Source organism: Oryx dammah, unplaced genomic scaffold, assembly GCF_014754425.2.
Source record: "Oryx dammah isolate SB20612 unplaced genomic scaffold, SCBI_Odam_1.1 HiC_scaffold_27, whole genome shotgun sequence".
NCBI lineage: Eukaryota > Metazoa > Chordata > Mammalia > Artiodactyla > Bovidae > Oryx > Oryx dammah.
In genome coordinates, this window is record NW_024070211.1 from 1,087,310 (window position 1) to 1,101,737 (window position 14,428).

The following is a 14,428-nucleotide window of genomic DNA, read 5'->3' on the forward strand; positions in this document are numbered from 1 at the left end:
GGGCTCCCCTCCCAGGGGGCTGGCTCTTGGCTTTTCTCCGCCACCCTCATTCCCTGGTCTCTGGGTCAGGACACGGCAGCCCGGCCCGGCCCTGCTCACCTCCTTGGTGTATCCTGGAGGCTTGGTGACGGCGGCCAGAGCGGGCGTCTGGCTGGCACTGGCCCCACCCAGGGGCCTGGTCGCGGCGGCCCCGGAGCTGGTGCTGTGCTCTGTTGAGATGGCCCAGCAGGTCACCGGGTTCTGGGCAGGAGCCCAGCCTCCGCTTTACCCACTGCCCGCCCTCCACCTGCTCCTGGAGTCAGCCTAGCCCTTGTGAGCACCAGCTCCCAGAGCTTCCAATCCTCCCTGAGCCCTTCTCCAGCTGGGTGGCTCTGTGCTGCCTGTGAAGCTCTCCGAGCCCCCGTTTCTGCCTCTGAAAGGTGGAAATGGCATCCTGAAGAATAAGAGGCTGGTAGGGGGAAGCACTCAATAGCCACACTGTGTTTGCTCCTGCCCCGCTCCTGACCAGCCTGGATGTTCCCAATGCCATGGGCCGGGGGGCAGAGGCCCTGTGCACTGTGCCGCTGACTCCTGGCTGGGCCTGCAGCGCCAACGGCTGTGGTGGCGCCGGTGGTTAGAGACCCCACCTGCCCGCGCAGGAGACGTAAGAGACACAGGCTCCACCCCCGGGTTGGGAAGACCCCCGGAGGAGGGCATGGCAACCCACTCCAGTGTTCCTGTGGGAGAATCCCATGGACAGGGGCCTGGCAGGCCACAGTCCATCGGGTAACAAAGAGTCAGACACAAGTAAAGGGACTGGGCATGCATGTGAGGAAGCATCGCTTTGAGATCCCTCACTGGGGCAAACACCCATGGCCCCTGCAGAATGTTGACGTCACTGGGAGTCCTGAGACTTCCAGTCCAGCCTCTTTCCTGCAGACTCAGAGGCTGAGGGGCGGGCCTGCGCCTGCCCCCAGGCACCCAGGCAGCCTCCTCCTCCAGAGTCTCTGTGCTGCTCCCAGCTTCCCTCCCTCCCTTCCTGGTCTCCGTTTACTTAAGTTCCAGCTCCTTCTCGGGACGGTGAATTTCCACTCTGGTCTCCTCTGGGAGAAGAGCCAGTCCAGATTGCTTTCTTTCTCTTTGTTATCTGAGAGAAAGGGGAAAAAAAATTCTTGACTTTCTTTCTTTTTTAAAAAAATTTACCCCAACCTAGTCACTAAGCAAACATTGCTTTGAAAAAACCCAAACTCCCGAGCGGAGGACATTTCACCTCTTTTCACTGCGTTTCCTCCATGGTCCCTGCCCTGAGGCTTGGAAATGGCCTTGGGCTCTGCCTGGCTGCCTACTTGCCCTCCGGAGACGCGGGGCTGCCTGACTCCTGAGCCCGTTAGAGTCACTGCCCCCATCCGCCGGGCTGCTGCCTCAAGGTGAGGGAGGGAGGGAGGCAGGGCTGCTCCTCACCTTCCGCATCCCAGGCGGGAGCTCGGAGTGTGAAGTGAGGCCTGGAATCGGGGGGTTCCAGGGCCCGGGAGCTTGGTTCTGAGCTCCATGGAGCTGGCCGCAAGTCTCACCTGTTACTCGCCAGCTGTGTGTCACTGGGAAAGTTGTTTTCTGAAAGTTCTTTCTTAATCAATGAAATGGGGATGATAAATCAGTAACACGGGGATAATTCTGTGCGGTGTACATAAATCAGCGTTCACTCGGTGCTGTATCCTCCTGGCGTGTTGGCTGCTCCGGACGTATTTGCTGCTTCTCGGTCCTGGTCTGAATGTGATGTTAGGGGAATTCGCGGGGGTCTGCCCCCGAGGAGTCAGCAGCCCTGCGTCTGATCCATCTCCCTGACCGTCCTACAGAGGATCACAGCTGGGCCGGCTGGGCCTGTGTCACGAGGACGCCTGGGGCCACTGGGGGGGTCCGGTGATCTGGGCAGGGCCGCTGGGTCCATCTCTGGCCTTGAGGCCCGAGGACCTCCCGGTCCCTTCACCTGGAGTGGGGGCGTTGCCTGCTGGAGGCGGCCAGGCTGATGGGGAAGCAGAAGTTGAGGGCATTGATGCCGGTGTGCTGTGCCAAGGCCCCTGGGGCGATTTCAGGGTGGTCCCCGCCTCAGTCCAGGGGTGAGGTGGCTGACTGCGTCCATCCTTCGCAGTGCCCAGCGGGCTGCGGTCTCTCTCCGCAGCGGGCCGTGCTGGCAGATGGCAGCAGCAGCAGCTGATGACGATAGTAGTGCCGATGGGGACGGTGGTCACTGCGTGCCAGGCACCAAGCTCAGCGCCCAGTCCCATTTGCGTCTCCCCTCTCTAGGAAGTGGCCAGTTTGTCACCCATTCACACGTGGGGAGATCTGGGCTCTGCCCCCCAGGAGTCAGACAGACCTGGGGGTGCAGATCGATTGTGCCTGTCCATTCACCGGGGCTTCTCTGAGCAGAGGCCAGTGTTTGACCATCACGGTTCCCGCAAGGGTGCACTGGCGACTCCGGGTTCTTGCTGGGGGATGTGGCCGGCTCCACATGGACCACCCCCTTCTGTGTGTGTTTACTGGGAGTTAAGAACTCTGCTTCCTGTGAGAGCTGACTTGACCTCTCTGAGCTCTTGGGAGAGCAGTTTTAAGCTGTCACTGGCATGACACATAGACCCCATCTGGGGAGCCAGGCAGAGTGGCCTCGACTCTGCCTGTGTGCTTCTGTGTGGGGCCCTTCCCTCAAGACGGAAGCAGTCGGGCAGCCCCTCCCCTCTGGCCCACACGGGGTCTTGTGATGGTCGAGGGGGGTCTCTCCTCCTGCACGGTGGCTCTGTGGGGACAGGCGCTCTTCGCGGTGGGGGGTGGGGGTATTTTGTTTGCTGCTTGGTCCTCACAGCTTGGCGCGGAGCCAGGCCAGGGCTGGTGCTGAAGGCATCCCCGTGGAATGAACGAAGATTCCGATGGGCAGAGGGGCAGGTAGGGTCTGCAGGGCGATTCTCAGTGTCTGTGAGAAGGAGACCGAACTGCGGAGGCAGAATCTCTGAACCGGGCTCTGACTCGCGGCCCGCAGGGCGAGGCCGGGCCAGCGGGAAGGCAGGCCTCCAGCAGAGGCGCTGGCCCGGCTGCTGCCGTGGCTTCAGCTGCCTCCCCGAGCGCTCTCAGCTGTGTGTCTGCTGTGCGCCATCTCATCTCCCGGTGGCGCAGCCCCAGGCAGTGGGGCCACTCCTTGTGCCCATTTTGCAGATCAGAACTGAGGCGTAGAGCATTGAAGCAGTTTGCCCGAGATGTCGCCGGTCAGTAGTGGGGCTGGAGCCCGTCTGACTGCAGAGCCATCCGTCAGTGGAGGTTGCGGGGGTCGGCCTTTCTGGTGCACTCTGAACCCCGTGAACTCAGGGGTTGCTGGCTTCCTGTTTTCCTGGAAGCAGGCTGCCTCTCACTACCACCCCCACCCCCACGCCCCGCCCCCAGCCCTCTGGATTTGTTTGCTTTTCTTGCCGGGTTTCACTGCCATCCCCACGGCCCCTCGTGGCCTTGGCATTTCCTGTTGGCTCTGGCCTGGCTACAGGGACTCTTAGTGGCTCCTGGGGGCCCTGTCCTGCCCCTTCCTGGCTTATCCAGACAAGATGGACTGTGTTGCCCACGGGCTGGCATCACCTGGGTGGGCCCAGTGGGATCTCGAGGATTCCCATGCGGGGGGCGGGGCAGGGTCAGAGAGGGATCGAAAGATGCTGCGCCTTGGCTTTGAAGACGAGGAGAGGCCACGAGGCAGGGCTGCTCCAGAGGCCGGAAGGAGACAGGGAGCAGATTCCCCCTAGAAGCCCCGAAGGAGCCGGCCCCGCCAGCACCTTGCTTCTGCCAGTGAAATGCTCTGTGGGCGCCTGACCTCTGCGGCTGCAAGATAATGCATCGGTGTTGTGTGAAGGCGCTAAGTTTGCGGTCATTTGTCACAGCCTCAGTAGGAGATCAGCGCAGCAGCCCTGGGAAGAGGGGCTGATCGTGGGTCCCCTTGTGCAGCCCCAGAGAGGCGCGCGCACGGCTCTGAGGAGCTCGAGAGGCCGGTGGTGGCGTTGGGTTCACAGCCAGGGGGTGGGGGGCGGGCAGGGGCTCTGTCTGCTCCTCCTCCGGAGCCCCCTGCCCACCCGTCAGCTCTTCAGCTCTGTCCTCCACCCCTCCAGCCTGCATCTCTGTACTGAGTGCCTGCCGCATGCTAGGCAGGCACTGTGGTGACCGAGGTGGAGAGGGCTGCCCCCGGGGAGCAGATGGGCGGTGCCTGGGTGCGTTCATCACCTCTGGAGCCGCGTAATGATGGCCTGCACACCTTCTGCACGTATTACTCACCAGGCCCTGTTCTCGCCCCCTCCGTTAATCCTAAAGACACTCTCGGGTGGGGGGGCTCTGTCGTCCCGGTTTTATAGGCGCAGAGAACACGCATCGTCAGCCTGAGGTCACGGAGCCGGGAGGAGGCAGAGCCTGGGTGGCACCCCATCGGCTTCCAGACCCTTCCAGCGTGGAGCTCTGTGCTCCCGCAGGGATCTGGTTTTGATCCCGCCCGCCCTCTGCATCCTGGGACCCGGTCGTTGTCTGATCTGCCTGACCTTCCGTGTGCTCCCTGTGAAGCGGAGGCTGGGTGAGACGTGAGGACCAGACGCTGTCAGCGAGCTGCTCACCCCACTCAGCGTCTCCGAAGGGTGCGGGTGTGTCCAGGGCGGCTCCAGGCCACGGAGGGACCCTGCGCCAGCCAACATCCAGTGTTCCCTGGGATGTCTGCCTTCTCCCTTTCTTTCTCTTAATTTCTGTTTTTGGTAATAGTCGTGTGTATTTATTACAGAAAAGTTGGGAAGTACAGAAAATGACACACTGAGAGCACCCTTTAATGCTGCCACTGTGTTCCTGCTCAGCTTCTTTGCTTTGTCTGTAAAGCGTACACACACACACACACACACACACACACACACACACACGTTTTATGGACCCACAGTTTTATTGCACGTGCCAGTTCCCGGCTCACCTTTTGATCTAATTACAGAGAGTGAGCGTTTTCCCACGGGAAGCTGTATTTAGCACTCCACAAGGCTCTCGGCTCGCTAGGGGAACTCTGTCTCTCCGGGGTGTGACCTCAGAGCGGAAGTCAGGGAGGGTGTGGGTGCCCCCCAGGGCAGAGGGCTGGGTCTGCGCAGTGGGACCAGGGTCGAGTGTTGAGGAGGTTCCCCGGGGGTCTTGGTGCTTACCCCCAGTGAGGGCTGTCTTATAGGTACCACATCGGGGGCCCCTCCTCCGACTTCCCTGGGGGTTCTGCGCCGCTCTGCTCATTCCATAAGTGGTGTGTGACCATGTGGGGGGTGGCACGGGACAGTTGGGCCCAGGACCCTTCCATATGTGAGGGGTGGCCGGGCTGCAGTGTGGAGAGATGAACACGTGCAGGGACCCCGTGACTGGAGTGGGTGGAGGGGGGGAGAGGAGAGGGAAGTGGTGTCCTGGGTGTTTGGGGGACTCCCCTTGCCAGACACTCTGCCGACAGTTTTACAGGCCTTCTTCATCTACTCCTTCTTGGAACCCTAAAAGGGAGGTACTGCTGCCCCATTTCACAGATGTGGAAACCGAGGTGCAGACTGGGGCTAAGGGCTGGACGTGTGTTATCACTCAACCCTCACGGCAGGAAGCAGAACAGCTGTTCACCGTCTCTCGCGGCAGCTCTGGGATGTTAAGCCACTGTCCTGGTCTGCAGCCATGCGGCAGAGCTGCAGTCTTATCCAGGGCTGTTGGCTCTGGAACGTGTGTCTCTTCCCCCTTAATCTGTAATTCCCCAGTTCTCAACCCTGTCGGCACATCAGAGCAGCAGGGAGCTTTAAATATACGGACCCCTGGGCCCCTCTGGACCAACAGGACAGAATCGCGGAGGCGGGGCCCTGAGTCTGCATCTCAGAGGAGCTTCCTAGGGGACTGCAGTGAGAGGAAGCCTTCTGCCCAGGTGATTTCCAGGGGTTGGCCTGGGCTGGCATCTAGCAGCAGGCTTTGCCTGGGCCAGCTGGGTTTGCCTTTCTTCTGCGTCTCTTGGATTTTGGGACGGTGGGAGTGGTGCTCCTGGGGGGGCGTTTCTCCAGGGGGTGATGCTGGGAGTCAGGCCACGTCTGGCAAGCCCTGCCGCCCCAGCCCTCCCTGCCGTCTGCTGCAGACTGGGTTTGCTCGAGGCCTTATAAGGCTCATGTTATTCTGGTCCTTTCAATCCCCAAAGGTAGAATTCTTTCCTTTTTCATATTTTTCATACCTTGTCCTGAAAAGGGCTTCCCTGATAGCTCAGTTGGTAAAGAATCTGCCTGCAATGTGGGAGACCTGGGTTCAATCCCTGGGTCGGGAAGATCCCCTGGAGAAGGGAAAGGCTACCCACTCCAGTATTCTTGGGCTTCCCTTGTGGCTCAGCTGGTAAAGAATCTGCCCGCAATGTGGGAGACCTGGGTTCGATCCCTGGGTTGGAACGATCCCCTGGAGGAGGGAAAGGCTCCCCACTCCAGTATTCTGGCCTGGAGAGAAAAAGGCATCAGGAATAGTGTGTGTGTGTGCCCAGCCAGCCAGGATCCTCAGATTGTACTGCTCTTGGGGGTCTTCTCCCTGAGAACTCACTCTGTGTAGCCTCTGGGAAGGGACCCCAGGAATCTTCTGAGCAACTGGGCCACCAACAGTGAGGCTGCGGGCGCTGCCGTTCTCGGAGGGGCTCCTGCCTTTGAAATAGGCTGGGAGGGGCTTTCCTGGTGGTCCAGTGCGTAAGCCTGGTTAATGCAGGGGGCCTGGGTTCCATCCCTGGTCAGGGAACTAGAGCCCCACGCCACAACTAAAGATCTTCAATGCCCTGTGCCCCAATTAAGACCCGGTACAGCCAGGTAGATTTTAAAAATAATAAATAAATGCATAAAATAGGCTGGGGGGCGGGGACATCCGTCCTCACTGAGTGTCCCCCGAGCGAAGGGGCTGATGGAACGGGGCAGCCAGGACAAAGCAGGACCCTGCTGTCACAGGACACTCACTCCCCTCACCCCAGGCTTGTCCCTGGAGAGAGAGGAGGTGGGCTCAGAAGGCGCCTTGAGCTCTGCGCTGGCCTCCTAAGTCTGAACGCCGCCATCGGGGGCCTGGGAGATGGCTCTTAACTGTCCCGCCGCCTCCTTTCTGCCCAGCCCCTCCTTCTGGGTCCCTCTCTGTGGACTTGGCTCCTCTCCTTGGCCTGCAGGTGACAGTGCCTTATCTGGTAAGACGGTGCCATCTTAATGGCTGGCCTTTCTGTACCTGCCAGCTGAGAGGCATTAGACGTGCAGGAAGCTCAGATAAGGCTGAGATAATTGGCCTCTTATTGCTTTTTTATGGCTCTTTCATTATCTGAAACCTTTGGGGAGGCCCCAGGAGGAGTGTTTGCCCGCAGGGAGAATTAGATTTTCCTGCCAGGCAGCAGTGGGGAGGGGCTGGCCCCGGGTGAACACAGGGTGGGTGGGGCATGGCTGTGGCAGGCAGCCAGAAGGGCCAGGGCGGGCGGAGGCCCCCAGTCTCATCTCCTGCCATGCCCACTGCTTCCCTCGCCTGGAGGGTCTCTCCCCTCCCCCCTGCCTGGTGTGGGGGCAGCAGAGCTGGGGTCCAGGACAAGACTTTGCAGGTAAATGGCAGCTCTGGCGCTTGCTGGTCAGGTGATCTGGGGCAAGCTAACTGCCTATCCTGAACCTTACTTTTCTCACCTGTAAGACGGTCATAGTAGGGCACGCACTTGTCTCAAGCATTCTGCAGAGCCCTGGGTGCAGAGGGGACGCTCCAACGCGCAGGGCGGGGCGGGCGTGGAGGTGACTGTTAGAGCCCTGCTTCTCCATCCAGGAAGCCAGAGCCCTGGGTGCAGAGGGGACGCTCCAACGTGCAGGGCAGGGGCGGGGGGGTGGTCTGTAGCCAAGCCTGGGAAGGCCTGTCCACTCACGGGCATTGGCCTCTTCCCTCCTTAGGGGCTCTTGGTCTCTCTGCTTCCCTGGGGACAGTCAGGTCGGGCGTGAAGGTGACTGTTAGAGCCCCGCTTCTCTATCCAGGAAGCCAGGACCGGTACCCTGGCAGCTGCTCAACAGAAGCCCGAGTCCAGACCAGCATGTCTAGTCGGGCCAGTGGCTTAGACCTACGCTGTCCTGTTCAGGGGCCACTAATCACATATAGCTATTCAAATTACTTGAAATGAGATGAAAAAATAAGTTCACTGTGTTTTGGTAATGTGCAAACCAGGGGCTCATATTTCCAACCCAACCATGGCTTTTAGTACATCATAGAATATTTCCAGATCCATTCTAAAGCCGTCTGACTTCACCCACAAATACCCACATCCGTCCTTGATGTCACCTTTCGAAATTACCCAGGGCCTTCTCACGTATCCTCCAGTGGAGACGCCTTGGTGCTGGGTGTTACGGTTTCTCCAGGATGAAGACTTGAACTTGTGTCTCTGACTCTCTGTCTACGCTGAGTGCTCTTTCTCTCTTTCTGAAACAATGGGCGGGAGAGTAGTCAAGCAGACTCAGTGGCCTTGTGACAGTGAAGCTGGGCTGTCGGTGAAGGTCTGGTGGGAAGAACGCAGACTCTGCGGGCGGACAGCCCAGGCTGCAGGTCCCAGCTCCCTCGGATGAGCCGCGTGGAGCCATCAAGACATCAAGAGGCTCAGTTTCCCATCTTAGAGTGAGGACCACGCTGCCTGCCTCACATCCATTCCTGTGAAACGAGAGGCGCGAACATCGGTAAAGCACAGCAAGCAGCGCCTAGCGTGAGCTTCGAGGTCACTCGCTGTCATGGTTACCACTCAGAACCAACTTTTTTAAAACTTCTTATTCTGCATCGGGGTAGAGCCAGTTAACAATGCTGCCGTAGTTTCGGGTGAGCAGTGAAGGGACCCGCTCACACGTAAGTTCGTTCTCTAAGTCCGTGAGTCTCTCTCTGTCAAAACAAACTCCCAGACCAAACTCTCTGTTCGCTTCAGCTGGAATGGTTTGGTTCCGTCTGAGCTCATCCGAGTGGCTGGACGCAGCGCTGTGAGGCCGTCTCCAGGTTAAGAAGGTGGTGACTCAGGACGGCTGTTAGGGACCAGGGCTCAGGTGGCTCCCTCCAGACCAGCCCTCTCCCGTCTTGACCTTGACTTCCCACTGACAGAAAGCGTTACCCCAGGACTGACACGTGCCCCTCACCCCTGGGGTGACTCTGCTCACTTCTGGCAGCAAAACTGGAGTTGAGATGCTTCTCCCATAGTGCTGGAGCTTAGGCCCGCGCCGTCCTGCTCGGGGGCCGCTGGCCACGTGTGGCTACTAAAGTTACCTAAAGCGAAATAAAATGAACAGTTAAGCTCCCTCGCCACACGAGTTCCACAAGCCGCCTTCCACGTGCTCTGCAGCCACGAGTGGCTCCCCGGCCAGCAGAGACGCGGCACGTCCCATCGTCACAGCCGTCTGCGCTGTCACCTGAGACGCAGTCCTGAGGGCCCAGCTTCGGGACCCAGCAAGGTGGCTTCACCGTCCAGCTCCGCCACTCAGGGGCCCTGGGCTCCTGGCAGGCTCCTCTGCCGTCCCCTGCAGAGCAGGAAGGATGCCAGGATCTGCCCGAGAGTCACTGGGGAGGGGAGGCCAAGGGCCAGCTCGTGGGAGGGTTCCACTCCTGCCTCTCCCCTCTCCCCCTCCTCCCTCCTCCCCCTGCCCCTTCTCCCCCTCTGCTCCTCCTCCTCCTACCTTCTGGGTGGCAAATGTGGCTTTTTTTTTTTTTTGAGCATGGGCTTTATTTTATTATTATAAAATACTTATTTTATTTACTTTTGGCTGTGTCAGGTCCTAACTGTGGCCCACAGGCTGTTTTTGCGGCACAGGCCTCTCTCTAGTGGGGTGGGTGGGCTTAGTGGCTCCTCGGCGTGAGGGATCGTAGTTCCCTGACCAGGGATCGAACCTGTGTGCCCTGCACTGGACGGTGGATGCTTAATCCACTGAGCCACCAGGGAAGTCCCCTGAGCTTGGGCTTTTAAAACGACCCAAGCAAACTCTGCCCGCCTTGGGGTGGTTTCAGGTTTACGGAGACGCTGTGGAGCAGGCAGAGCTACAGATCACCCCCCCTGCCCACCGCCTCCCCTGTGGCTGACGTCCCGCATGACCACGGGCCACGCGTCAGAACCAAGAAACCAGCGTTGGCCCCTCCCCCCTCCCTGGACTTCTGGCTGCGCCGGAGCCTCACCCGTCCCTCTGCCCGCGCCGCCTGTCTGTCCCAGGACCCCGCCAGGGCCCATGCGGCCTTCCGCCGCCATTCACCCTGCTCTGCTCTGTGACACTTGTTTTGTTTTTGACGATCTTGAGAGAGTTGAGGCGTAAGGGGCAGCTGTTTTACAGAGATGCCCCCCCAGCCTGGGTTGGTTTGGCATTTTTCTCCCGATTCGCCTGCGGTCATGGGCTGGGGGCCCAGCCCCACGGGCTGAGCACCCTGTCGCGTCATCTCCGGGGACGAGAGGCCTGTGCAGTGTCCCTGGGGACGCTCGGCTGACTACTCGGTCACGCTGGACTCCGCTCTTCCCCACTGCGTTCCCGTGGCTTCTTTGCTCCAGGAAGCGCATCTCTGGTCCAGCCCATCCTCGAGTGTGTGGGGATGCAGCCCTGAGTCTTCTGAAACTTTGCTGGTTCTTGTCATTCAGATGCCTCCCCACCCCAGTCAGAGCCTCCGTTTTGTATGTGGAGACTGGGGACACGGAGATTCCCCCCGGGTCTGCCCTGGAGGAGGAGCGGCAGGGCGCCCTGGCCAGGAGCGCATCTGATCCTTGTCAGTTATCATGGTGAATACATTTGAACTTTATGCTCTTGTAAAGCAGCAGTCGGCTTTGCAATGCCTTCTAAAGGTGAGGACGCCAGGAGGGGAAGGGGCTTGTCCGTGGCTGACCCAGCCGTGGCCTCCCCAGCCTTTCTGACTCCCAGCCTTGGGGGTGAGTGGCCCTGTCACCTGGTGAGGAGCTGCTCGAGGCTTCGAGGAGCCAGCTGTCCCGCCCTCCTGGCTCAAAGCCCTGTTTCTCGGCCCGCAGGAGGCTGGCCGCCGTGAGCAATGGGGACGCCGTGGACGCAGCTTTCTCCGAGGCCCAGCGCTCCAGCTGGAGGCGGAAGAGTTCCCGTCGCAGTAAGTCCCCCTCCGCACCCTGCCCCCCAGGTCTCAGCCCCAGGAAGCTGGTGCCAGGAGAGGCCCCTTCTCTAGGCCAAGGGAGCTGATGTGGGCTCGTGCTCCCTGAGGGGCTGTCCTCGCTACGTGGCCTTGATGGCGGTTGAGGCAGACGGGCCACTGCCCACCCGTGAGACTTGCCCCTTTTGCCACCCTGGAGCCATGGTCCCGGAGTAGATCACACATCCAGCTGTTCATCTGTCCCCCTCCCCTACAAGCTCCTACAGGTCGATCTGGGCAGTGACTGTTCCCCAGTGCCCAAGACGAGGGGGTCCCTCTGACAGCAGTACCAGACACATGGGTGGGCGCTTACTGTGCAGAGGGCAGGTGCCAGGAGGAGGGTGGGAGCTGAGAGAGCCCACGAGGCCCGAGGCAGAGTGAAGAGAAGCAGGCGTCAGGGCCAGAGCGTCCAGGTTGAGGGCGAGGGGACGCCTGGCACCAGGGAAGCAGTGAGCCTTGGTGTGGAGGAGGGGAGGGTCTAGGGGTGAGCAGGGCCTGGTGAGGCTGCCATCTCCGCAGGTCCTCCCAGGGCGCGTGGGGAAGGCCTTGGAGGCCCTGCTTCCTGAAGGTGTCGGGGGGGACAGCCATGTGGCCACGTCTGCATTTCAGTCGCATCACTGATACTCTGGGAGAAGGTGGTGGGCTGGAGGCTGTCCAAGGGGAGGCAGGTGACGTCTGGAGCTAGGGACCTGGAGAGAGGTGGGCAGGTCTGAGGGCCACTTGGGAGGCAGAATCTGTGTTGGTGGGGAGGGGGCGGTTAGGGCTTGGGGGCCCTGTGACCACAGGGGGCAACACAGGAGGGAGGAACTTCAGAGTCCCTCTGGCCCTCTGTCCCTGGAAGGCCTGTGGGGTGAGGACAGGCTCCCCGCAGGGGTGGGGGCTGGATTTCCAAAGCCTGTCCCTGCAGGGCTGCATGTCCCTAAAGAGGGCAGAGACTGGGCACACAATTTTAGGGGCAAGACCTCTGTAAATACTCTTTCGGGAGCCGCTAACATGGGCAGGGTGTGTGCTCTGTCCTGCTCATAGCCTACCCAGCAAAGTGTTAGGGGAATAGTATGCTCATTTGCTGATTTTTTTTTTTAACCAGTCAGGACCCCACTGGCTGAGTTTTGGGGGACTGTCCTTAACCCCACTCTCCAAATTCCATCATCCCCTGCTCCCTGCCATCCCGTGTACTCAGGGTGGCTGCCTTGCCCTCCCCCACCGCTGGGGACCAGGTGACTCCTTTGGGGCAGTCCTGGGGGCCTGGGCGGCTGAAGAGGCTTCCGGGGCCCGGCCCGGGGCTGGGTCAGCTTCAGGCTCTCTGCAGGTGCCATCAGCCAGGTGCACAGGCCTGCTGAAGCAGGCGGGGCTTCCGCGGCCTCTGGGAGGGCTCCTTGGAGGACTGGGGGCGGGAAGAGGCAGCTGTCCCAGTCTTCCGAGAGCAGTGGCCGGCGGGGGCTCCCCGGGGGCCGGGCTGCAGGCTGCTGGCCCGTCCGGGGCCGCGGGGACGCGAGCAGGCGGAGCGAGCTGCCGAGCTGCCGGCTGGTGCAGTCCTGATGTCAGTCTGGCGGCCGCCTCCCGCCGGCCGCCACAACCTCATTCGTGCTCCCTCCCTGTCCTTCTCTTGCAGTCGAGCGGTTTACTTTCCCCGCCCTGGAAGAAGATGTGATTTACGACGACGTCCCCTGCGAGAACCTGGACTCCCAGCAGCCCGGTAAAGCCTCTTCTCTCTGGACAGAGTCGGGGACGGAGCGGGGAGGCGGGGCCTGGCGAGGGTCTCCTCTTGCACTTCCTCCCCGGCCCCACCCGGCGCATGGCCCCTCCTCCCTGTTTTTAAAAACTGCTGCAGTCAAACCGGGAAAGTGGGAGACGGCTGCGGGCTGGCCGGGCTGGGGCGGGGCTAGGGCTGCATGGGGCGGGGCTAGCGCTTCATGGACGGGGTTAGGACTTCAAGGGGAGGGGTTAGGGCCAAGGGGGCGGGGTTAGGGCTCCATGGGGAGGGGTTAGGGCTCCATGGGGGCTGTATAGAGCTTCCAGGGTAATATTGGGGCTTCAAGGGGTGGAGTTTGGGCTTCTCTGCCCGGGGGTGTTGCTGGGCTGTGGATACCCGATTGTGTCCGATTCTTTTCTAAGTCATGTCCGACTCTTTTGCAACCCTTATGGACTGTAGCCGTCAGGCTCTTTTGTCCAGATTTTCCAGGCAAGAGTACTGGAGTGGGTTGCCCTTCCTTCTCCAGGGGATTTTCCAGACCCAGGGATCGAACCCGTGGCTCCTGGCATATTTCCAGCATTACAGGCAGATTCTTTACCGTTGAGCCACTGGGTTCTGTGTATCCCCAGGCAAGTCATTTGCTTCTCCGGGCCTCCATTCCTCCTGAATATGGGTTAATAGTTCAGACATCCCAGGGCTGTTGGAAATGACAGATGGTCAAAGCTGAATGCAGCAGGGAAGGCCTGGGAAAGCCTGGGCCCTGCTCTGGAGACAGGCCCCTGGTGGGCTGGGAAGGTAGGGAGATTGTGCCCACAGAGGGTGCACAGGGCAGAGGAGGGTCAGTCCTGCTGGCACAAGCCTGCACGCTCATCTGGCTAGAGGGAGGACTATCCAGGGAGGAGGGGTGTTTAACATCCATTCACCGTAAGAGCGGCTTTGCTTGAACACGCCGGCGGCTCTTCCTGGTTTGTCTCATGTAATTTGGTTTGAAACTCTGACTTAGGCCGTGTGTGTCTGTGTGTGTGCGTGTGTGTGTGTGCGTGTGTGTGTCTGTGTGTGTGTGTGTGTCTGTGTGTGTGCGTGTGTGTCTGTGTGTGTGTGCATGTGTCTGTGTGCATGTGTGTGTCTGTGTGTGCGTGTGTGTCTGTGTGTGCGTGTGTGCGTGCATACATGCTCAGTCACTCTTTGAGACCTTATGGACTGTAAACCGCCAGCTCCTCTGTCTGTGAACTTTCCAGCCAAGAACACTGGAGGGAGTTGCTGTTTCTTACTCCAGGGGGTCCTCCTGACTCAGGGCTCGAACCCACATCTCTTGCGTCTCCTTCACTGGCAGGTGGCTTCTTTGCCACCGCACCGCCTGGCAGCCCCTCGACTTAGGGTATCACTTCCTTCTTCTCCAGTGGCGGGAGCTGCAGAGGCAGGGCTGGGGTCTGAGCCGGGGGCATTCTGACTCCAAGTCCAGTGTTCTGTCCCTTCGCTCCAGCGGATTCGGCCGGCGTTTCATGACAGATGGAGCACAGTTGCTGCCGTCTCAGTCACCCTGAGAGATTGGTCGGGTAGGGCCTGTGGCTCCAGTTGACAGTCACATCAGAGAGGGTTAAGCCACCAGCCCCAGATCACACA

The 14,428-nt window shown here is 60.3% G+C and overlaps 1 protein-coding gene across 1 annotated transcript in view; it reads left to right on the forward strand.

Annotated features, from left to right (window-relative positions):
• Positions 1 to 14,428, forward strand: part of ARHGEF10L (Rho guanine nucleotide exchange factor 10 like) — a 160,911-nt gene that overhangs the window by 60,880 nt on the left and 85,603 nt on the right. Inside the window, exons 5-6 of the mRNA XM_040228494.1 lie at positions 10,982 to 11,073; positions 12,725 to 12,808. Of these exons, the coding sequence (XP_040084428.1) occupies positions 10,982 to 11,073; positions 12,725 to 12,808 (176 nt within the window). The remainder of the gene's footprint in view (positions 1 to 10,981; positions 11,074 to 12,724; positions 12,809 to 14,428) is intronic.